This window comes from Odocoileus virginianus, chromosome 5 (genome assembly GCF_023699985.2).
Source record: "Odocoileus virginianus isolate 20LAN1187 ecotype Illinois chromosome 5, Ovbor_1.2, whole genome shotgun sequence".
Lineage (NCBI taxonomy): Eukaryota > Metazoa > Chordata > Mammalia > Artiodactyla > Cervidae > Odocoileus > Odocoileus virginianus.
The window spans coordinates 35,371,545-35,396,877 of NC_069678.1; the positions used below are offsets into that span (position 1 = coordinate 35,371,545).

General features: G+C 40.7%; 1 protein-coding gene and 1 long non-coding RNA gene across 4 annotated transcripts in view; one reads left to right on the forward strand and one right to left on the reverse strand.

Moving 5' to 3' along the window:
• TGFBR3 (transforming growth factor beta receptor 3) overlaps positions 1 to 7,387 on the forward strand; it is a 196,257-nt gene extending 188,870 nt beyond the window's left edge. For all 3 annotated transcript variants that reach the window (XM_070467775.1, XM_070467774.1, XM_070467776.1), the window contains one exon: positions 3,945 to 7,387. In XM_070467775.1, the coding sequence (XP_070323876.1) occupies positions 3,945 to 4,060 (116 nt within the window). In that variant the 3' untranslated portion in view covers positions 4,061 to 7,387. The remainder of the gene's footprint in view (positions 1 to 3,944) is intronic.
• Positions 7,388 to 12,774: 5,387 nt separating this feature from the next.
• LOC139035051 (uncharacterized) lies at positions 12,775 to 25,060 on the reverse strand. Its single transcript, XR_011487563.1, has 2 exons — positions 24,795 to 25,060; positions 12,775 to 14,807 (listed from the first exon to the last, which is right to left on the reverse strand). It is a non-coding gene; the product is annotated as an uncharacterized lncRNA (long non-coding RNA).
• Positions 25,061 to 25,333: the final 273 nt, after the last annotated feature.

A 25,333-nucleotide genomic window follows, 5' to 3' on the forward strand; every position in this document is an offset into this window, starting at 1 on the left:
TTACAGGGATCAGAATGATGCAGGTGGAATAGATGGAAACCCTTGTATGACTGGAAAGAAGGCAGGATCCACTCTTTTCACCCAAGTGCTCAGGTTGAGTTCAAATAAGATGCCCATGGAAAACCAAAGTGCAAGTGTGAAACAAGCTGGTCACATTGCAGTAATATTGAAAGAAAGTGGGAAGCAGAATATTTTGAAAGAACTTCCTTCCTTCCTTGGAACATTTCTCCCTTTCTCCGTAACTTATAACAACATCTAATTCACCCCTCCTGCAAAGTTTTGCCTGCACAAGGAAAGTCTTTTAGCTTGAAAAGTGAGGAGGGGCAATTTTTGAAAATGGTGTATAGTGATGGAAAGCTTCTTTAAAGGTGGTCTAGTTCACTATCCTTACTAGAGTGAGTTTGTGAAATAGTTGCAATTAGGATATCAAGAGATTGAGACAATTGGTACAAAATTGTAACCAACACATAGGCCTAAGAAGGAAATATCTTTGTTTTCTCTGCAAAGTCAAGTAATGTTGAGTATGAATCACCCCCAGGCACATGGTTTTCAATCCAATGCTTAAATATCTCCCAAAAAAGAAATTCCACAAATTCCCACTATAACTAACCAATCCTCATAATGAGCAAGTTCCCTTCTGTGTGACCTAAATCTCTATCACTGCCATTTAAACTCATTTCCTCATGTTCTGCCCTCCAGGGAGATAAAGAACACCTGTCTGTCTGCTCCTCTCTGTAATAATTCTCTGTGGCCAATATTTGCAGACTATCTGCTTTGGGCTAAATAATCGAGATTCCTCTCACTTTTCTTTAAAATTCTTCTATTCTTATTTCCCCATAGAGCTTCTCCATGTTATTCACATCTTAAAGTTTCTTCCCTAGGACCTGCCGTGTTAAAAAAACAGGGATAAGAATCCAGTTGTAAACTGCCAAAAAGTGGCAGGAAATCAGATCTGAACAGCTCAATGCTAAACTGAAGAAAGGAAACAGGTTGTCCCTTAAAATATGTTTTTTTCTGTTTCTAAGGGCATCTCTGGCAATATCGAGGCTTAGCTGCAGGCTAATACGTGAGCTGAGTGGGATGAATCCTTGTTGTAACACACCCTTTTCCTGAGGACAACATGTGCCAGATGCGTCTTTTCCCTACTCATTCTCCTTCCCAAGGGTCTCTTCCTCCGTGGTTTGAGATTTTAGGAGTAAAGCATGAAGACTAAACACATTTCTTCTGATGGCTGAGTTTGAAATCCATGGTCAGAGGGCCTTCCTTGAACTTGCACTCACTAAGCAGGCCTGCTCTGCGTAGCCCTGCGGTCCTCACTGCCCACCTTCTCCAGAAGGAGGCTGGTTGTATTTGTCACCCAAGGGATATTTTGAAGAAAGTCAGTGCTCTAAGACATCAGAGGTCACTGTGCTAGAGAGCAGAGAACCAAAGGACACATCTCAGAAAACCTAAGGGACTCTGTTGGCTTTTTAAGCAGAAACATCTGCACATTAAACTCTTGTTTCTCATGATGAATTTTTCTGTAGTGCCACTTGCATCTGACAGTGAGAAAACTTTTCTTGATTTCTCAAAAGGTAAAAGTTTTTTAACAACTTGATTATAATGAGAACTTTCACATCTTACATGTGAAAATAGACCCAGGGCTAGAAGGGATAGTCTAAAAAGGATGTTTTCAACATTTCCAAGCAGATTCTCAGACAAAGATTCTCCTTGGCACACTGTTGGCTCAAAGCCAGGGGATTATTGGGTTAAGTTGACTTGTCCACCCTGGTGAAATGGATCCTGCAATCTTGAGTATAGGGGACTTCTTTGTTTTGTTTTGCTTGGGGTTTCATTTTGGACAGTGTTTTGTATCAGCAGCACAAGAGTTTCCAAAACTCTGGAAGTTGAAAGACCTTTTTAATGGGTAATGATTAAAATAAACTGACATGGCAACAAATTATATTTGGCAAATAGACATCGGAAAGCAAATATTCAGACTTCCTGGGCAGGGCGTAGTACTGGCACTCTTCCTGAGTATGACTAATCATGCACATGTCGCATTCGGGATGAGACAGACTTGTTCACTGTCAGTAGGACAATCCAAGGCCTTCTTGCTGGTTTAGCTGCTATCAGGCCAGAAACCCAGGTGAGCTGAAGTGGGGAGGGTGGTGTGTTGACTTACCTCCTGCTTTTCTGATGTATCCCTTATTTAAATGGGGAAGAGGCATTTTTAAAATGTCCTTCACAACAGTCACATTAGTCCTGCTAATTGATAACAATGAGAATGGGTGTGGATCCACATGTGGGTTGGCAGGGGGCTGAATTTTTCAAGTTGATCACGAGTTGTTCCAGTCTCCAGAGGTTTGGGGCTTTTTTTTTTTTTTTTTTTTTGATAGACATAAGAATTCAGAATAGCTAACAGATTTAATTTCCTTTTAGAAAGAAAGTTCCCACTCTGGGGAAAGTGGATTTCTGGCAGAAACTCACTGTCATTGAGGCAAACGTCCCCGCCTTTAATTAAATGCACATATGAAGGGCAGAGGGCAGTGCTGGAAAGGGTCCAAAATATAGATTGCCCCCAAAAAAGAAGAATGAAAATACAGTGTTTCTCTGCCTCTGAGAAATATTGACCCACAATTCCCTCTCCACCCCCCCAATCCCAGAAGAATAGATAATCAGAGAAAGTACAGCCTGCGCCACATATTGCAACAAGCATGTGAAGACTCTGGGGTTGAAGCCTGAATATGTGTTGTTCCCGGGGTGGTTCCTAAATGGGTGACAGGGAAAGCAGTACCACAGGAGCCGCTTCTCTGTTTTGTGGAACTGCTGTTTTGGCAGAGGTGTTTGAGGAGTGACGGGCCGAGTTCCTGCGCTTGGAGGGCAGAGCCTTTGCTGGTGTGTTTTGTTTTAACGAAGAGGCCAGAGGGTTGCTTATCTCCGGTAGAGAGCTGTGTATTTCAGGCCGACAGGAAAGAGGAGGCTCACTCATAAACAGACCTGGCCCTCTGGGGCTTCCCACATTGGAGCGGGGAGACCACTGACCAGAAGTTTATGAAGTTTATGCTTTGACTTTTCAAAGAAAATACTGTGTTTGTCATCGGAGAGCCTTGATTGCTTTTCCCTACCTAGAGCCATTTTTTTGAGGGCTGCTCTGAGGCCAGTTTTGTTGAAGAAAAGATAGCTCTAGAGCTCTTTGCTGTGCTAAATGCAAACCATGTGTGTGACCCAAGGTCTCCTCCCTCCCCACAGTCTGCGCACTTGGCGCAAGGAATGGGCTTAGCTAAAATGCAGTGGGGTGTGTGATGAAAAGTAGGGTACTTGATGTGTGAGGAGATACTCAGGCTGCAAACCTCAGGGTGGAGGGGGTGTTCCTGGCAACCACAGTCCCTTGTGCGACAGCTAAACCCCTTCTTCAAAGGTTTTTCTGAGCACTAGTCCTCCCACCTCCGTTTCTCAGGTGTGGGTCCTGGGCTTGTCACATAGCACTCTCTGCTACAGCTTGGGTGAAATCTCAGCATCACCACCCCCATTTTGACCAGGTGTATTCAGAAAAAGGCCTCCAAATTGCCAAGGTGATCTCGTTACAGTTTAAAGGTCTCATTCTCCAAACCCTCTGATACCTTTATGAGAGGAGATGTTCTCTGAATACAGGTGCTGGTCAGTTGGATCACACAGTACAGATGACAGGTTATAGGCCCTGATATCCTGGGCATTCATCCTCAACTATTAGGGGGTCTTTGCCCCTATTAACTGTCTGTCAGTCACCTTGAAAACATTCTCTTTTCCCTGTGCAAGGGGCTTTAAAAACAAAACAAAATGGCAACAAGCAGAAACAGCATCGTGATGGGAGGCCTTCTGATCTAGCTGCTTCTGCCTGTGGTTGAGAAGAGCCCCAGATGAAATGGTCTTTTCAGAAGTGCACACATGTAACATGCGTCTGTCCTTTTCTGTACTGACTGCAGGAGAGACCGCAGGAAGGCAGCCAGTGCCCACATCCCCGCCGGCGTCCGAGAACAGCAGTGCAGCCCACAGCATCGGCAGCACGCAGAGCACGCCCTGCTCCAGCAGCACGGCCTAGCCTGCCCGCTGCCACCGGGGGCAGGCCGGGGGGCCCGCGCCGCGTCCCGGTTCCAGGCTCAGAAGGCTCAGCTGCGGTTCCCTTGTAAAGAGTGAATTTCAGTGTAACCATCACCTGTTGTGTTCACCCCCACCCAGGGCTGACATAATCGGGCCCCCTGGACTTCTGTAACATACTAGATTCATGTGAGAAAGCTAAGGTGGTGGCCTTCTCCACCAGCCCCTCACAGGCTTGGGGGTTTTCAATGTGAAACACATGCCAGTTTTTAAAATGCTGCTCTGTCCAGGTAAGAACATCCGTAATTTGAAGCCCTGCCTTTTACCCAGATACAAGGAGTTGGTAAAAGGAATAGCCAGATAGTAGAGCCAGTGAGGAGATGTGGCCAAAGATCATTTTCTAACCGAACCAAGATGTAAAACAACAAAAAAAAATGCTTCAGGACTTTCTAAGTGCGTTCCTCCATGTCTAATTTGCACCTTCAGGATGCACACTTCTCACCTCGCTGCCACACTTGTGGGACTGCTGGGTCAGCTTGATGGGTGCTCCCCCCGCAGACTTCATCCTGACACACATCAAGGCAACATTCCTTTCTTGTGCCCTGGGCCAAAACCAGTGCTGAGTTCCTTATCAGCTTCCTCCTCCTCCCCACACTCACACACCAACTGCAAAAATGTCTTAACACAAAGTTTGTATTTCTTTATAGGCATATAGAAATAGAAAATGGCCAAAATCTGGGACTGCAGATTTCTGCCCATTTATGACACTGTGCTCTACTAAATTAATGTGTAAACAGGGTCAAAATTCTCTTGTAAAGCTGAGGAGGAATTTGCACAGTGATATATATACCAGCACACGTATGTTATATATATGTCATTTGGCACTTTTGTTTTTTCAGTTGAAGAAGAGAAAATTCATTCCCATTTAGAAAATGTCCTACACCTTCAGAGCTGTTTATTCTTAAACACTGTTGGGAGAATTAGTGTTTCCATGCAAAACATGTCAGCCTTTTTAAGAGACTCTTTTGTAAGCACCAAGCTCTATATGTTGCAAATGTATGGCAGATTCTCTTGGTTTTCTGTTGGTTATCTGAACAGTGTCACCAGTTCTGCCAAGAAAGTGATGAGATATGGGAAAAGGCACTCATTTGGATGCTTTAGTTTTCTTGCCTTAAATATATCACCAGACTCAAAAAGAATTTGAGGTAAATTTTATTAAAATGGAGTATCAATAATATGCCACTTTGCAGCTAAAATAAGCTCAACTGATACCTCTATGTTAAAAAAAAAAAAAAAAAAAACAATGCCAGAGGAAAGCATCCATGCCAAATCACTTACTACTGAAGATAACTTAATTGCCAGTAAATATTATTCTTTTACCAGAATTCTCCCAAACAACTCAGAATTCTACAAATAGAACAGGCTAGATTCTACATCTAAAATACTCACAAGCAAATTTAAATGCTCTTAAAATAAGGAAGCTGTGCCTGATTTTCTGTGAATGGAGCCTTAGGTAGGAAATGTTGGTGTTGCCCGAGACTGGAGGGCAGTGTCTACAAGGCAAATAGGAGGAGATTGACAGTCATTGTTGCCCCACCATAGAGTCCTGCTCTGATTGATTTGATAGTTATAAACATTCAATCAAGATGATTTTAACCAAAACAGATTGAGGGTTAAGATTTCCAGGCTATCTCCATTGATAATCTTGCAGATTTCTACAAATAAGGATAGGGTATTAGGAAAAAAAAATTGCCTTTGGTTAACTATATTTTTAACATAAAGGTATCAGCATGGAGGACTTAGATTACGCTACCTGTGTTTGAAAATAATGCGCTTTGCCTAACCTTCAGCAGAATGTATTGTTTTAGCATATTCTATGTATAAGAAAGTTTAAAGATGTCTTCAAAGAAGACTAGAGTCTTTAAGTCACTTATAGCTATATTTTACTACAAAAATCTGTGTATAAAGATATATTTAAGTGTTTTAGATAAATTTAAGTTACTCCATATGAAATGTTTAATTTCAGTTACTGTGAATTCTTTTGATCAGTTCTTTGCTTTTTAAAAATCCCTATCCATCCTGTTAAAAAGAAAATTAACTATTAAGAGGTATTAAAAGATTCAATTCTTAGATGGACAGGGTTTAAAACCTTTTGTAATATATTCAAATGTATATTTTTGAGAGAGATGCTGCATTGCCAATGATTTTATAAATAATTTTAAATTAATTTACAAATTTATGGATGTAAGCCAAGAGATTTTAAAAGAGAAGAAAAAGTCAACTTTTATGTATTTGGGTCTTACTATCCAGAAGTATTATTCAGATCAAGAAATTCATGTTGATGAAACCTGATCCTGTGTTATTGGAGAGTGAATGTCATTAAGTATTTCTGAAATGTTTCTAAAAAGTGAACATTTAAAAAAATACTGTGTTTTCTCCCTAGCTTCCTGTTATAGCATTTCCAATTGCTTCATACTTCACAGTTTTAATGAATACAAAGTATAAGCTCTACTTTATAACACATCCTATAAGTTTCTTTAAAACTGTTTTTATATTCCAGTTAAATTTCTCTATCTGAAAACTCTCTTGTCACTGCTGCAGGTTACACCCTTCATTTGCCGAGGCCATTTTGTTTTGTTTGTTTTATGCTAAAGCTATCGTTGAAATGCTCTAAATTCCAAGGCAGATTGTCTGCATAATACCCTGCAGCTTTTCACCATGTGGTGTGTACCAGCCATTACTCTGTATCTGAAAAGTCGGATTCCTTCTGTCAAAGCTGTTTCTATAGCATTTTCTAAACAAAACAAAAGATCTTTCCCTTGTCTGTAATGAGATTGGAGACCTGTTTCCTGTGTGTGTTCTGCAGTGGGCGTGGTTGTGAGTGTGTGTGGGGGTGCGCACCTGCGTGCCGGCCTTTTTGTCCTGTAACTACCTCATGGTTTGAGTGATGGTTGTACTGCTGATTGTGTTAACAGAGCACATTTTGTTGGGTGACGAGTGCGTGTGATTGTTTTCCTGTTTGTTTTAGCTGGGGGTTGTTCATGAAACCGACAGATGTTTTTCTAAAAAGGACTATTATCAGTTTCCAAATACAATACTTCTCTCTTCTGGTTTTTCCTGAATGAGCCTGATTTTGTTGCTGTTTTTCATCTATGAGGGTAAAAAGAGTACCCTGAAAATCCCTGTGGCCAGTTTGAGCACCCCTGTTGTACTCTTTTTCTCTGTTCAATGTGTCAACAATTTTGTGAACATGCTTAGATGTATAGTTTTGATAACCACAGTTTTAAATCCTTTATCTGTGCGTAATAAAAAGATATATATCAATTATTAATCTGTGTCTTGCTTGGTTATCATTAAATCCTCCCCTCGAGCTGATAAAACCCTTGTTCATGGCCTTTCTCCTAAATTTATCATCTGCTACAACTGTGTGGGGGCTTCCCAGGTGGCTCAGGGGTAAAGAACCCACTTGCCAATGCAGGAGATGCAAGAGATTCGGGTTTGATCCCTGGATCAGGAAGATGCCCTGAAGAAAGAAATGGCAACCCACTCTAGTACTCTTGCCTGGAAAATCCCGTGGACAGAAGAGGCTGGAAGGGTACAGTCCACGGGGTTGCAAGTTGCTGAGGAGGAGGGAGGGCAAGGGCTAAGGCTCACATAGCAGAGGGGAGGGGTGACAGGCCAGAGTGGGGCATGGTGGAGCTTCCACTCTTTTCAGAAAAACGTGACAGGAGACCTGGAAGTGGGTATCAGCCCTGGCGTCCCTCCAGGGGCTTTCTGTCAATCTCCTGGAGGCATGGAAAGAGAAATAATATGTATTTCGGATCTACTATTTCCATCCCCTCCAAATATCCCAGTGCTGCTTCCAGCATCCTCTATCAATATGCCATCACCATCTACCAGCTGCCCAAGCCAGAAACCTGGGAATCTCTCTAGACTCTTTTTGGCTACCACACCCCCAAATAAATAAATCCAAGCTTATTCTACCTTTGGAGTATCTCTTTCTCCAAACCACTGACTCATTTCTGCTCCTTCTGCTGTTACCCAGCATCCAAGACCCATGATCTCTTAAACTGAATCACTGCACAAGCCCACTCCCTAGCCCGTTCCCCTCTAACCCTCTCTCTCCACCATGCAGCCAAAGGAGTCGAGCTGTCTCAAGTCATGTCACTTCCCAGCTTGGAGCCTTTAAGTAATTCCTCTATTTGCCTTCGGAACAAATTTCAACCTCCTTAGCATGGTTGAGAGAGAATAATCTGCTTACTTTCCCACCTACTTCTCTCAGCTCTCTAGAACTCAAGTCCTATGTGGCATATCCCCGACCAGACACGTTTCTGTTATGAAAAGACTAGCTTGCTTTCACTATCAGAGATGAAATGATAACACTGAATGTATGTTTACAAACTGCACTCCCATATCCCTACCTTCTCTCCTTTTAAGAATTAGTGATCTGGACGGTTAGAAACGGGCTTCCTGGCTGACTCAGCAGTAAAGAATCCACCAGCAATGCAGGAGCCACAGGAGACATGGATTCAATCCCTGGGTAGGGAAGATCTGCTGGAGGAGGGAATCGCAACCCACTCCAGTATTCTTGCCTGGAGAATTCCATGGACAGAGGAGCCTGGTGGGCTACAGTCCATGGAGTTGCAAAGAGTCGGACACAGCTGAAGCAACTTAGCATGCATGCATGTATGGTTAGAAACAGGTATCAAGGACAGAGGGCTAGGCCTTGCATCTCACACAGGTAGGTGTCCACACAGCAGGAGCCATGAGAGGGGCTTAAGCCGCATCTCACTCCAGCGAGGTTGGAGTCCCCATTGAAGAGAGTCCAGCCGATGCCCAGTACCCCGAGTGTGCCCTGGAGCCAGCCCTCAGGGGATAAAGGGGGAAATTGATAGCTTACCAATTTTTCTTTTGTTAAACTTTGTATTTGCTAGAGCAGAAACCTAGGTAGTCCATAAATGAGCTTCAGAGTGTCTATTAATTACCTGAAATTGCGTGTAAAATTTTGCATTGATGTGTCTGGACTGTTTTTCTGGTGTTGAGTTTCTTTGCTGAAAGAGCCCATAGCCCACTATTTTTTTTTCCATACAGTTAATATATATGTATAAATAAATACAAACAATAAACATATGTAACAGAGAAAAAGTTTCATGGTCCTCAAATTTAGAGACAGTGTTGATCTAGTGAATGTGTTCCCAGACATTTCCTTATATTTGTATCAACATGTAAATATTACTACAATAAATAAGATCTCATTATAACATTTGTAACTTACTTTTTCCACATGGCATATCTTCCTGTCAGGCTTCATAAGATGAGTGATGGTCATCACTTTTGCACTAAACTTTCCTTAAATTGCCGAAGTAAAATGTGGCCATTAGAGGAAGTGAAATAAAGTTATATATACATACACTGAAACTTTCCTTTCTCATTTAATGTGGACCTCCTTCTAGTTAGTAGATATAGAACAAATTCATGCTTTTTAATGGTTATAGAATATGTCATACAATGAATTCAGCCAATTCAGTGTGATCAACATTTTAGAAGTATTGTTTTCAGAGTTTTGCTGAGATACTCTGCTGCAGTTAATATCCTTGTGTATGTGTGTGCTGGCATTCTAGCACTTTAAAGGAAAAAAAAAGTGACAGAATTGCAAAGAAAAACTGACAAATTCATCATCACAGTAGATGACTTTACTGTATCATTCTCATGTGTGCATGCTCAGACACTTCAATCATGTCTAACTCTTGGCAACCCTGTAGCCCGCCAGGCTCCTCTGTCCATGGGATTCACCAGGCAAGAATACTGGAGTGGGTTGTCATGCTCTTCTCCAGGGGATCTTCCCAACCTGGGGATCGAACCTGAGTCTCCTGCATCTCCTGCATTGCAGGCAGATTCTTTACTGCTGAGCCACCAGAGAAGCCCATATCATTCTCAGAAGCAGACAAGTAAAAAAGATTTGGATATAGATGATTTGAACAATGAAATTAAGCTTGATCTACTGGGTGTACAAAGAATATGTGACCCCAAACTTGAGAACTTTGTACATGTGGAATATTTATAAAAATTGACCATTTAATAGACCATAATGGAATTCTCAGCAAATATCACAGTACTTAGTCATACTGGTCAAGTTCTTTTTCCATAATGCAAATAATTTAGAAATCAATAAGCAAAGAGTAATTTTTAAATGCTAAATATATTTGGAAATTTAAAAAACTTATTCCTGCTTCAAAGGAGTACCTGGAAATCAGAAAATATGTAAACTTGAAGAATTAAAATACTAAATTCATACATGCAGCTAAAGTAGTACTTTATGAGAAATTTATAACTGTAAAATGTTTATATTGGGAAATAATGAAAGATTGAAAGTGAAAGAGTATTCAATAAAGTTAGGAAAAATGCCAAAAAATGAATTATTTTAAAAGACTACCAGAAATGGACAAAAATTAAGTGAAAATAAAAGCATGAATTAGGAGTAGAAAAGGACAAATCAGAAACTACAGAGATTTTAATAAATAAGGGTTCACCATAATTTTCTTCTAATAAATTTGAAATTAGGTAACTTGGATAATATATCAGTTAGGGTCCTGTGGGTGAACAGAAACTACACTGGGTATTTCAACAGAGAGATGTCAATAACAGGAATTGGTTAAGCAGGTGTTGGATGACTGAAAGGTGAAGAGAAGACACTCAGGTAACACAGAGTTAGTAAATGTAGAAATAGTTGCATCCCTGGGACTGGGGATTGTCAGAAGGTGAAATTAGGGGTGATTTGCAGAGTCCTAGTACCCAGGCAGGTAGAGAGGGAAGATGGGAATCTGGGAAACAAAAACTTAGTAAATGGCACAGATGATTTCCTGGAAAAATACAATTTTCTAAAACTACTTCAAGCAGCAACAGAAAATTGAAAATGCATCTTCAGCCATTAAGAAAGTCAGGGGATTAAAATCTGCTCACAACAAAATAAAATTTAAAAAAAATTTTTAAAATACTGCTAAGCCCAGATGTTTTTATGTAGGTTATACCAAGTAGTAAATTGATCATGGATAATGCCAGGATCATAATGGTTATTTTGGGGATGGCATGTCAAAGAGAAAGAATTTTTAACTATTAGTGTCTATTACCACATTTCTTTTTCTAAAGGTTGTAGCAAATCACATTGCTATAGATTTCCCCATCAGCATGGGGCATTCTGAAACAGAGCTTGCCCCCTAGACTGCACAGATTTGAATCTAGACTCTGCCATTTGCTAGCTGAGCTATATCCTTAATTTAAATAAATCTACTTCTTAGCATTATCATGAATATTAAATGAGGTAATCCACATAGAGTATTTAGCATATACTAATCACTTAATATCATCTACTATTATTGTTACCAGCATTAGGTTACATATTTTAAATTTTGCCAGTCTGATGGCTGATAAATTGTATCTCCTTATTTGAATTTGTATTATCATGGTAATCAGTGAGTTTTAAGTTGTTATAAATTATTGGCCTTTTCCAGATTCTTCTGTACATTTTCATTTCCTTTGCCACTTTTCTACTCAGTTGTATGTTTCTTAATAATTTCCATATTAGGGACATTATATGTCATATGTGTGTATGACAAATTTTTTTTTCTAATCCATGATGATCTTTTCTTTCATTCTGTTTATAATGGATGTCACCAAGATAAAATGTTTAATTTTTGTGTAGTTGAATATGTTTACCTTTTCCTCTTGGGTTCTGGGCTTCCTCTCTTACTTAGTGTTTCTCTAACTCTAGACATATACTATTACTTTTATTAATTTGCTTTTCAAATTTAGATCTTTATTATTTTTTGATGGTATGAGGGTAGGGGTCTATTTTGTTCTCTTCCAGATGATTACTCAATTTTACCAGAGCATTTATTTAAAAGTTCATCCATTCCCCACTAAATTAAGATTTTTGAAAAAAAATGATGACTATGATTTGCCCTTAGCAGATATTAGAATTTAGCATAAAATCTTATAATAAAAATAGTATGACATTAGCATAGGAATAAATAGATTTCTCAAACAGGCAGAGCATTCAGAAAGAGATCTAACTAATTAACATATGACAACTAGTCACAGTTTTCATTTGATTCTTTGGGTTTTTTAAATATTTATTTATTTGGCTGCATGGGATCTTAGTTGTGGCACATGGGATCTTTAGTTGCAGCATGTGAGATCTAGTTCCCTGACCGGGGATCAAACCCGGGCCCTCTCCACTGGGAGTGTGGAGTCTTAGCCACTGGATCACTAGAGAAGACCCATTTGATTCTTAAATGATTCCATGACCCCAAAATGGTTACAAATTCAAGACCCAAAGTATGAGGTATAGGTTGTCCCATTTTCATTTTATGTAACCAGATCTGATTTTATTCCCCTGTTATTTAAAAAATCTAGAGAAAAATTTATCTGAAAAAGAAAATTTTGATTAATGTTAGGTCTACCCTAAGCTTTCTGTGGGAGTGAGGTTGCCACCTTGCTGGGTCTGGAGGGCAGAACATCAAGCCAAAAGGGATTGTTTTGGATCCTTAAGATCTCATGGAGTTTGGTTTTTCTTTTAGGCTTTGGACTTGCTTGGGTGCTGTCACGCTGTTTTCTTATTTTTCCTTTTTGGAATGAGAATTGTGGGGGAGGGAAAAAATTTTCCCTCTACCCTTCTAAGTTCTTAGCTGAGATCTCTAATAAAATACAGATTAACAAAAGAAAAACAAACAGAAGTTTATTAACATGTATGCCTCATACGTACATGGGAGACTCCCAGGGAAAAATGAGTAATGCAAGGAGGCGGCTTGAATTCAGGATTAGATACCATCTTGGGGAAAGAGGAGGGGAAATGGAGGCCTTTTAGTGAAGAAAAATAATTAAATAATTTTTAAGGAAGATAAATGGGCCCTTAGAAGAATATTTGAGAGTCTGTGATAACGGTTGAGTTTGATATTGACCTCTATTCTCCTTCCCTGTGGTGAGTCATCACCCCTGGTTGATAAAACTCCTAGGGAGAAGATTTACAACAGTTGAGTTCCTTTTTGGAGAGTCTGTCTTCATGCAGATAAGAGGGAGAGCAGAGTAAACTTTTTCTCTATTTTAAACTTTTTTGCTATTTTTCAAGTGCTTATAGATCAAAATAGTCAATATGCCAAAATTGCATAACTTGGGCAGTCATATATTGGGGTGGCATGTTCTGCTGCCCTTCAGAAAGTCTCTCCTAAGCCTGTCCCACTGTGGTGTTTTGGAAGCACTTATCTGGCTTCACAGGTTCACAGTTGAAGAGGAAGTTACCTCAGGATGAAGTGTACTTACCTCCATTCTCATTGATGATCAGATAATAATTAGATAAGACTTTGGAAGTTAAAGGTGATGTGGGAATGAGTTAAGACTTTGAGGACTGTTGGAGTGGTAGAATGTATTTGGCATGCGAGAAAGATGTGATGGGGGTGGCTGGGGGCTGAGTGGAATGCTATGGCCTGAATGTTTGTGTCCTCCCACAGTTCATATGTTGAGGCCCTAACTCCTAGGGTGATACTATTTGGAAAGGGGCCTTTAGGACCTAATTCGGTCTTGAGGGTGGAGCCCTCATGATGGAATTAGTGTCCACAGAAGAGACAGGAGAGAACTTGCCTCTTCTCTCAGTCCTGTGAAGGATACCATGGAAGACAGCCATCTACCAACCAGGAAGTAGGCTCTCACCAAACACCAGATCTCCTAGTACCTGGTTCTTGGACTTCCAGCTTCCCAGAACTGTGAGAAATAAATGTGTGTTGTTTAAGCCATTTATTCTGTGGTAGTTGTTGCAGCAGCCCAAGCTAAGAGAGAAATCAATGATTTGCATGATGATTTACTGCTACTCCTCCTCTTCCTCCTTACACATAAATGTTTATAGGAAAATTAATATTAGCTAATCAAATGCCATTAATAAAATATTTATAAAATGGTTTCTTCCAGCCATTTGTGAGTGTTACAATAATTTTGTAAAGAAATATTACCAGATGCCAATTGCAAGGAAAATTTAGACACTCTTTGATGTCAAAGCAAGCCAAACCTATAACATTGCTCTTCCCTAACACAATATGTTTGAAAATGGACAAGTGGCTGTTTTAAGATTTACAGATGTCATTGATAATCTACAGTTTGAGTTTCTGCATATTTTTTGCCTTCATGTCTAAATTTCAATCTCAGCTCTTTCAGAGGAACTGAATACTGCACTTTATGTAGATTTTATTTCACTCTTAAAATAAAGGTCATATGACATCATCTCTCCTTCTGCAGAAGGTCACAGCTTGAATTGATTTTTAATGACCTTCTCCATTTATTGCCTCTAAGATTTCATTAAAAAAGGAGAAGAAAAACTTTCACAGTAGAACTACATGACTGAAGTTAACTCTACCTTGACTTAAAGAGAAACGAGGGTCGTGAGCATGCACACACATGCAAACACACACACACAGGCTTACATCGCAACCATTTTCCAATTTTTTTAAAAATAGTTAACATGTTCTCAATACTTTTTTCCAGCTCAAACACCTCAGAACTGATCCTTTCATAGACCACACCACACCATATATACAAGAAGGATGAGCAAGGAGAGCAAGAATTTCTCAGTTTTACAAACCAACTGGGTTCCTTCCATTTGACCAACCCAAGATCCAGAGCTGAAAGTCTTCATAAGTAACTTGGGTGGAGCAGTTTTTGCTGGTCTGTTACTCGTCCCAGTTCATAAATTGCGTATGACATAGTTCCTGCAAAGAACACAGTGCACTTGATGAGAATGTTGAAATAATACTGAATTTTAAAAGGGGAAAAACACATGGATTCTGTTTGGTGGAGATGAAGAGTAGAAAGAGAGAAAACTGGATTGTTGATGTTAAAACCCAACCCAGATATAAACAATCGGCCCCCAAAATTAAAAACCAGAGCTTTAGGTATCTTCTCCTTTAGAAACACAAATTTCTGGGGCCACTAGCCTTTCAAGATAAGCACAGAATCTGCACAGGAATCCATCGAGGAGACTAGATCAAATCCTTTCCTTAAATGGAGTGGAGAGGTGAAAATAAAAAGTTTCTTAGCCTATCAGTTAACCATAAAAGTAGAGGCATCTGTTGGAGTGTCTAAGCGGGACTCTAGAGAAATGCACCATACTTCACCATTTCACTACAGTTTACAATTACATTCCAAGAGAAGGTAATTCAGTTATTATGCCAGCAAAGGGAAAACTGGCAAATTTTTAACCCAGCCAGACAGTCCCCATTTTGACCGGCTAATTTTCCCCTTGCAGTATATTTCTCAGAATGCCAGTGTGTGTGATAGAAACTCCTCAGTTACTGCAAGGAAACAGTCAGAGCAAGTGTAGAAAGCAGTTGAAAGAAGCATGTAATGAAAATGGAGGATTTGGTTTCAAGTCCTTTCACGTCTGTGGGTCTGAGCTGAGCCACAGTGGAGAAAACCAGAGGCACAGTTAGGAGAGAGATCTAACCCTGCCCCCCACCCCACCCCCTGTCTTGTGCCCTGGCCTGCTCGATTTCCTCCTATTCATCTTCATTGCCTTCTCACCATCTCCTCTGATCCTAACATCCTTCATGGTTCTGCTGTTACTTCTCTCTGGAACATTAGGAGCTGCCCCATCTGTGAGTTACTTTATCACTTTTGGAGCTCTAGTAGCACCAGTTGTTACCTATTGGTCAAAACATAAAACTCTTATTTTCTCCTACCCCATCAGCAGCATGTCCTGTTGACTTTACTTCCAAAACATATTCTGCTTCTCCCCAACCGCACCACCCCATCCTAGTCTAAGTCATCCTGGTCTCTGACATAAACTATCACATCTATCCTTCTTGTCTCACACACAAAAAATGTGTTCCCTACTTGGCTGCTGGAGCAACTCTCTTCAAAATACGCTAGGTCTTGTCAAGCCTGTTTAAAGCTCTACAACTTCCCATCACACTTAGAATAAGTTCCAAATGTCTCCTACTGCATTTAGAAAAAGATCCAAATTCCTTTATTTTTTTCTTAGCTCAATCAATAGGTTTTATTACTTATTCATTTTTGTCTTTAACTTTTTATTTTTACAATTTTGAATAAAAATATAGTTTACATTATTTGAAAATCTAAATGATATAAGAAAAAAATATATGTTATTAAGTCTTGCTTCTACTCCTGTTTCTATCCATTCTATTCTCCTCACAAGTAACCACTTTTACAAATTTGTCCTGTTTCTTAAAGTAAATGCTAGTGAGTAAGAATTGCTTTTTATTTCCTTCTTTAGTATACAATGGTAGCATACTATATGTGCTCTGAATTTTGCTTTTCTCACCCAATGTATTTTGTTTCCATATCAGAATGTAAGGCAGTTTCTCATTACTTTTTTCTTTTTAAAAAATGGCTCTGTAAGTTTCTAAAAGCTTCCCCAGTGGTTCAGCAGTAAAGAATCTGTCTGCCAATGCAGAAGGCACAAGAGATGAGGATTCAGTCCCTGGGTCAGGAAGATCCCCTGAAACAGGGAAGGGCAACCCTCTCTAGTATTCCTGCCTGGAGAATCCCATGGACAGAGGAGCCTGGCGAGCTACAGTCCATGGGGTTGCAAAAGAGTCGGACACAACTTAATGGCTAAACAAAAATAGGGTTCTACTAAGGGAGTATACCATGATCTAGTCAACCTGCCCCTTTCAGTGCATAATTTATTTGTTTCTCTCTCTTAGTGTTCAAGCAAACTGCATTGTGTAGGCTCATATGTAGGTTTTTTAGTTTGTGTGCAGGCAAATCTCAAGGATAAAGTCCCAGAAGTAGGAATACCAGGCCAAAGAATAAATGCACTTATATTTCTAATAAATATTACCAAGTTGTATTCTATTGATATTGTACCATTTTACGCTTCTGGTATTTTTTCCAATCTGGTGGATTAAAAATGGTATCTCAATTTGATTTGCATTTTTCTTATGATGAATGAAATTGTGCTGCTGCTGCTGCTAAGTCGCTTATATGGATTATTTATTGTTTTCTTTCTGTGAACTATCTGTTCTGTTTTTTGCTTGTTTTTCTATTGGGTTGCTTTCCTTTACTTTCTCAACTTTTAAGAATTCTTTATACATCAGGGAGATTAATCTTTTGTCTGTGATTATCTTGGCATTTAAAGCCCTAGGGATTTGACCTCATCTCCGACCTCAGCTAATGTAAATCTCCTTCCCACCTGTTATGCTCCAACCTCAATGTTCTGTGATCTCTTTCTTGCCTGAAGGCCTTTAAATTTGCTGTCCCTCGGCCTGGCATGCTGTTTTCCAGGTCACTGCACAGCTGTCTCCTGCTTATTACTTGGAGCTCTGCTGAAATATTGATGGGCAAGGCTTTCCTGGACCATAGTCTGATAGACACCCAGGTCTGCTCCATTGCACCATTTAGGTTGACTTCTTTACATAGCTCTTACTTGTCTCAAGTATTTTTTCTTATTTACATTAGTTTTTCATCAGTATCTCCCAATCCAGAATGGAAGCTCTGAGAGAAATAGGTCTGTCTTGCTCATCACACTATCCCTAGAGCTTAAAACATAGCAGGCATGTTTCAGACAGGTTGTGTGAATAATGAATCCTTTCATCCTCTCTCCAGGCATCTTCACATGTTTTTACAATGTGAGTCACCTGCCATATTCCCTAGAAAGAAGATTGATAGCAATATGTGCCGAACACTGGACTTAGTTTCATTATAGATGTTATTTCATCCTTCTGGTCACTCTGAGCTAGTCAGCATTATGTTCACTTTTATTAATAAAGCTGAGACTCTAATAAGCCCCAAAGAAGCCTCCAAGAGCCTGTGGATTATATATGCTACTCCAAATGAGGCCAGTTGGTTTTAATGTCCATTCTCTTCTAATTACACCACACCTAGGACATTACTTTACTTGTTAAATTTCTGCATGGTATCTACTTGTTATTGGCACATTGTCTGTGTTCAGTAAGTCAAAGAATTAAAATATGTCAGAGGCTGATAGGGTCTTAACGGTCACCCACACTTAACTAAGTGATACAGTAAATCAGCAGTAGGTCCAGGATGCACATCTCTAATCTCTGAGTCTTTATTGTTAGTTTCCTTCCTACTCCCTGTTTTCTTGGTAATGCCAAGCTCAATCTCACCACAGGGCCCTTGTACTTGCTGTTCCTTCTGTCTGGAATTATTTCCTTCTAGATTTTCACACGACCAGCTCTTTGTCATCACTCAGACCTCAGGGCACATGACCTCCTTAGAGAAGCCTTTTCTGACCACACAAACCAAATTAGGCATCTCTCTTACCCCAAGAATTCTCTATTGTGTTTTTCTGCTTTCTTCTGAGTACTTCTCCCAATCTGAAATTCTTAGTTTTCTTGCTTGTTGCATGCCTTTCACACTAGAATGTGAGCTCCATGAGAAAGGAGCCTTATCTAGTGTGTTCATGGCTATATGTCCAGTGTCTAGAATAGCAGAACTATAATAAATACTGTGAGATTTAAAAATTAACAAGATGGCTCTAGAGGCAGCATGGGAAAAATGTAGGCTTGGGAAACTAATCATCTGGCTACATCATAGCAAGTCACTGGGCTTTGGTTTTCTCACCTTTCAAGTAAGGAAATGGGTATTTTGTGGCATCATACTGTATGGCAATTCTACGAAGTTGTAAATTAGTCATATAATTCAAGAGTGATTTTTCAAAGAGATGAAGTTTACCTCAGTGCAAACTCTTTCCCTGTTTTTTTTTTTCCATTTGGGATGGGCATAAATCCTAAAAAGTACAATACACTTTTTAATTTTTAAGCAAAATAAACAGGCCACCATTTGCCTTCTTATTGAACTAAAGTTCTCATTCATAAAAGTGAATATTGTACCATGTTGCAAGGAAAACACTGGGAATGTTAGTTTCTATTAATTGATAGTTCTCCTTATTATGGTTCACATTTTCCTGCTTCTTCACATACTAACAGTCTTTGATCAGATGTTGTACATTATGAATGTTATGTTGTTGAATTCTGGATCTTGTAGTCTTCTTTGATAGAGGGTTGAATTTTGTTCTAACAGGCCATTAATTTATTTGTAGATAAGCGTGATCTTTTCAAGAGATGATTTTGATCCTTGTTAGGATGGGTCTAGAGTAGCCTTTACTCAAGGTTAGACTCCCCCTTCTCCTACGATGTGACCTTCCTGGATCTCTACTGACTGACTACATGGAGTGTTTTGGGAGATTGCTCCATCTGGCTGGTCAGAGCTTTAACATCTCATAGTCCCATTTGAGTTTCAGTAGTTGTTTAGTTCACAGCACCCCCGTGGTTGTTCTTGCTCTAATAGTTGTCCTTTGCCCAGCCTTGTGCAATCTTGCCCCACACAAAAAAATAGCTTAATAATCATCCAGAGATTCATGAAGACCCCTAAGCACATGTCTAGACTTCTTTGTCTGCAGGGTTCCTTCCTCTCCAGTGCTTTGCCCCATGAATTCTATTCACTTCCGTAGCCCTGAACTCTGATCACTGTACTGTCAGCTCAAGAGGACTGTGCTCCGAGTGCCCCCTCCCCATACCTCATTGGGTAAAGGACCTTCAGGCAGAAAGATAGGACAACTGAGGGATTTATCTCATTTGTTTTCCTTCTCTTGAGGATCACAGTCCTGTCTCATATCTGAGAATAATTATTTTATACATTTTTGCTAGTTTAAGAGTTGTTTACAGTGGGAGACTAATATGGTATGACAATGGCTAGAAATGGAAGTTGCCTCTTTTAGTGCATTCAAAGTATGTAAAATCTATCTGTCACCAAACAAAATGATCCCAATGTGCTATATCTTTTAAAATATTTTTTTGGGGAAAAATATGATGGCTTATAAAGTTCAAAGAAATTCAAAAGATAAAAACTGATGTAATAACTAGATATATACCTGGTGTAAGTCACTAAGTCCCAGAGTATCAGGATTAAATAAAATAATGACGAACGGTGCAGGCCCAGTGACTGGAACATAAGTGAGTATTTGATAACTGTGTTCTTCTCTATCTTATGGGTGATGGTTAAAGTCAAGTCCTATTTTAAAATCATTTGGTGAACTAGTTATTTAAAGAATTCCTGTGGTGAATCTTTTTCCAAAGCAAAAGATCCTTTTGTGAAATGTGTAAACTCCTTCTAATCTTTCTGTAAATATAGATTTTTAGATATTTGTTTGGCTTAATGTGTTCTGTGAGGAGTTTGTTTGCTAAGGCTCAATGTGGGTGTGGATATGGATGTATGTTTGGGAAATGGGTAAGAAAGAAGGGATTTTGTTGTACCATGTTACAAACCTTGTTGGTTTGGGTAGAAGCCATGAGGTTTTAGAACTGTGTTTTGAATGAGATGATTAGACAATAACAAATGCAGGATGGGAAATCCCTAGATTGCACAAATGTGGAGCTGGTATACCAGTTTCTGTTGCTTAGATTTTCACAGATCATTTTTCCAAGAACCTGGAAAGAATCTTGCCAGGTCAAGTCTTGTCCGTGGCAGTTCACTCACCTATTCATTTATTCATGTAGCTAGTATGTATTGTATGTTGGGTACTATTCTATGTGCTGGCGACACATCAGTGGACAGCATACCTGCTTTCAGAGAACTTATGTTCTAAGGGGAAGCTATCAAATAAGCAAATGATGTACCAAGAGATAGAGCAAGGTAAGAGTGTTAGGGAATAGGCTAGGCTAGTAAGAAATGCCCTTTTGATATTGGGAGAGGCCACCCAGAAAGATACACTTGAGCAGAGACCAAGAGGAAGACGGAGGGGAGCCTATGAAACATCTATGAGGAAACAAGGAATGCAAAGGCCTGAGGTGGGAGCAGCATCACATGGGTGTGGAGGATGAGCAAGGAGGCCATAATGTTGAGAGTGAAGTAGAAAAACGGTGAGATATAAGGAGAGGAAGGTAAGAGATGAGGACTGAGGTTGGAGAGCATCAGATTTTGTATTTTATAGGCCAGGGCAAGGGCTTTGGATTTTATTCTGGACGAGACAGGAAGCATTGGAGAGTGAACTGCAGGAGAGGATCTCATGTTTTTAAAGGATCACTCTGGCTGTAGAGAAGAAACAGATGAGAAGACCAGTGATGTCACTCTTGCAGTAGTGCTGATGAGAGCTGTCAGTGGTTTAGACCAGAATGAGAGCAGTAAGGCTGGCAAGAAAGGGTCAGACTCTGCATACACTTCAAAGGAGAATCTGACAAGTGTGTTAATGGATTGGATGTGGGATAAGAGAGAAAATGCAAAATCAAGGCCGACATCTGAGCAATTGGAAGAATGGCAGGGCTATTTCTTGGTAGGAATGGATGGAATGGGGGTAGTGAGATCTGGAAGAGAAAGTCAAGAATTCTATTTTGAATATCAGGTTCATTTCTACATATCCAAGTGGAGATGCTGAGAAGGCAAATAAACATCTAGGGCTGGAGTTCTGGAAAGCATTTTGAGCTGGCAATGCAAATTTAGAACCTCAACATGAAGATGGTATGGACAGCCATAGAATGGGACAAGGCTCCCTAGTAAGTGAGTTATTCCAGTATTTAGGGTCAGGATAAAGAGGATGTGACAGGGATTGCAGCCATGAAATTAAAAGACATTTGCTCCTTAGAAGGAAAACTATGACAAACCTACACAGCCTATTAAAAGACAGAGACACATCACTTTACTGCCAAAGTCCATATAGTCAAAGCTATGGTTTTCCCAGTAGTCATGTATGCATGTGAGAGTTGGACCATAAAGAAGGCTGAGCATTAAAGAATTGATGCTTTTGAATAGTGCTGGATAAGACTCTTGGGAGTCCCTTGGACTGCAAGGAGATTAAACCAGTCAATCCTAAAGGAAATCAACCCTGAGTATTCATTGGAAGGATTGTTGCTGAAGCAAAGCTGTAATACTTTGGTTATGTGATGTGAAAAGCCAACTCACTGGAAAAGACCCTGATGCTGGAAAAGATTGAAGGCAAAAGGAGAAGAAGGCAGCAGAGGATGAGAGGATTAGATAGCATCACTGACTCAGTGGACGTGAATTTGAGCAAACTCCAGGAGATAGTGGAGGACAGAGGAGCTTGGCATGCTGCAGTCCATGGGGTCACAAAGAGTTGGGGGCAACTTAGCGAATGATCAGCAACAACAAAAGGGGGATGCAGCAAGTAGACCAAGATGGAGCAGTTACTCCATAGAGACTAACACTCATGTTACTGATTGTCTCTGATCCCCAGGCTCTTCTTCTGTAGAGAAGAGATAACTCTCAGCTGTGATGGTTAAATGAGTTAAAGTTTGGTCTGGCTATGTGCAGCCCACTGAGAGAGAAATTTTCTTTTTTCCCAATGGCTACTTCCCCCATGTTCTCAGCCCTGAATATCATGGATCCAGACGCAATCATTTCTCAAGCTGCTCTGAGATGGTGAGTGTCAGCCTGTAGCCAAGCGAGCTGGTTGTCTTGCTAGCTCATAGGGACACCCAAAGCCTGATTTCACAGAGCTGGCAACAGAATTGTCCTGAAGATATGAGAGGCTGGTATCTGTGTGGGATGGCTGAAGCAGTGTGAGGTTGGAGGGAAATAGGTTAAGGAGGACCACGAGGGAGAATGTAGTGGCACAGGACTGTGTCTCCACCCAGGCACCGTCTCCCAGCCTCTTGGCCTCTCAGTGACTGTGCCCTTAACTGACTTCCTCTGAGGGAATTTCCCTCACGACCTGCCAAGGTCACGCCCCATTCCTGGGAGCAGTCTGCAGCCAAAGTTTGGAAGAAGTATAGTATAAGGTCCTGGGCCCTGGCCTCCAGACAGTACAGCTCTGAAGGGCCATCTGGGTGTGGTTCTCCATAGGAACAGCCGAAAGATTTGTTATAGCTACAGAAGCCCCCTACACGTGAACCTTCAAGTTGCGAGCTTTCAAAGATACAAACGTGTGTCTGCAGGTCCACTCACATAAGTTAGTTCCTGTGTCTGGTGTACATCGTCACATGCATGCATCCTCTACTTCTGTGTGCTTTTGTGTACTTTCCTGCATACAGTAGTACTGTACCTTTATTCCAAGCCCAGAATGTCCAGAAACAAGAGTAAAAGTGATATAGCTGGTACTGCTAAGAAGTGCCAAGTGATAATCATGGAAACAAAAGTGAAAATAATTGAGAGAGTGGAGCAAAAAGAGGAAGGAGTAACTAAAGAACTGAAGAGGTTCATGATGCAGGAAATAGCAAGGGGCTTTTCTTTATTTCAGGAGGCACTGTTAGTTTTTGAGGCACAAGACCCATATGTAGAATAGTACATGAAAATTGCAGTAGCCGTTCAGAGTGCTACTGTCACTGATGATGATGAAAAAAGGGGTACTACTCAGATGTCACTGGATCTTTTTTTTTTCCAAGAGCGTAGCTAGAATTGAATCCAGCAAGGAAACAGAACCTGTGCCGTCAATATAAAGGCATAAGTAAAGTTGCAGTTTGCCCTCCGTCTCCTATTGCTGACGATTGTTCAACTCTGCCACCTTCCACATCCTCTCTGTCCTCCAGGCACTAACTCTTCTTGCTGCTCTCGATGCCAGTCCCTGTATGCCAGCTATTGTACTGTACTGTACTTTTCAAGGCACTGTACTGTAAAATTAAAAATGATTTCTGTATTTCTTGTGTTGTTTATGTATTATTTGTGTGAAAAGTATTATAAACCTATTACAGGGTAGTGCTATTACAGTGCAGTACTGGCTGCTGGCTCAGTGGTAAAAAATCCATCTGCCAATGCAGGAGGTGTGTGTTCGATCCCTGGGTGGGGAAGATCCCCTGGAAAAGGAAATGGCAACCCACTCTAGTATTCTTGCCTGAGAAATCCCATGGACAGAGGAGCCTGGCAGGCTATAGTCCATGGGGTTGCAGAAAGAGTCAGTCACAACTTAGCTTCTAAACAACAACTACCTATTTACAGCACAGTGCTATATAGCCAGTTGTGTTAGTTGAGTGAAAGAAAGTGAAGTTACTCATCCGTGTCCAACTCGTTGGGACCCGTTGGGACTCGTTGAGGGCAGACGCTTTACCATCTGAGCCACCAGGGAAGCCCCGGTGAGTTGAGTACCTAGGCTAACTCTGTCAGACTTATGAACACACTCTCAGAATGGAACTCACTCGTGTGTAGGGGGCTTACTGTACATGGCAGTTCAGCTCCTGTCAGTCCTGCCTCCCTCACTCCCAGCTGTTTGGCCTGAGAGTGCTCCTTAATTAACCTCCTGCCTGCAAATCTCGGCATCTCGTACGCTGTTTCTCAGCGCACCTGAGCTATGAGAGTTGGAATAGAAAGTAGTCTTAGGAAGCAGGCTCTAAAATGGGATTTTGAACTGACTCATTCATTGGCAGGTTGGCTATGAAGCTCCAGCAATGGTGGTAGACGAAGTACTCATAGCCTCTGGCAATATGTAGCCCCCATCACCAGTAGTAGATGAAATACTCATAGCCTCTGGCAACACATAGCAGTCAATTGTTAAAATCAGGGTCAAGTTGTAATAAATACCAGCTGGGAAAGTGCTGGACCTGCTAAGAGAAGAAAGGCGCTTCAGGACCCGGCCAATCTGTGCTGATAGAGACGGAGAGAGTGTGGATGGGGCTGAATTCTGAACATCCTAGATCAGGGGGTGGGAGGGCAGGGGGCTGGGCAGAACAGAATGTTGGATAAAAGAATGTATATTACTTATCTATTGTTATATGATAATACTCCCATGGGCTTAGTGACTTAAAACAATATACATTTCTTTTTCTTACAGTTTCTGTAGCTCAGGAGTTCTAGCACAGCTTAGCTGGGTCCTCTGCAAGGCTGCAGTCAAGGTGTCAGCCAGGAGTGGGATTTTATCCGAAAACGTGACTGGGAAAGGATCCACACGGTTGTCAGCAGCATTCAGGTCCTTCCTGACTGTCTGACTGAGGGCTTCAGTTGCTCCTGGATGTTTGCCTCAGTTCTTTGCTGTGGCAGCTTCCTGGGCACAGCTCATCACATGGCAGCTTGCTTCTTCAAAGTCAGCAAGGAAGAGAGACTCTTAGCAAGACAGATGTCACAATATTGTGTAAAGTAATCACACGTATCTCAGTACGCAGATTACGCCCAGGGGAGGGATTACACAAGTATGTGAGCACCAGAATCAGGATCGCGGAGGTCACTGCAAGTCTTTTGCCACAGAGAGTTTATTGATAGCCTTCTCCCATGATACAGGATGGAGCACCCTGGCAAGGACCCTGGGAAGCAGTGCTAACATGTTGCTCAGAGAAAGCAACGTTCCACATTAAGTGAAGGTTAAATGTCACAC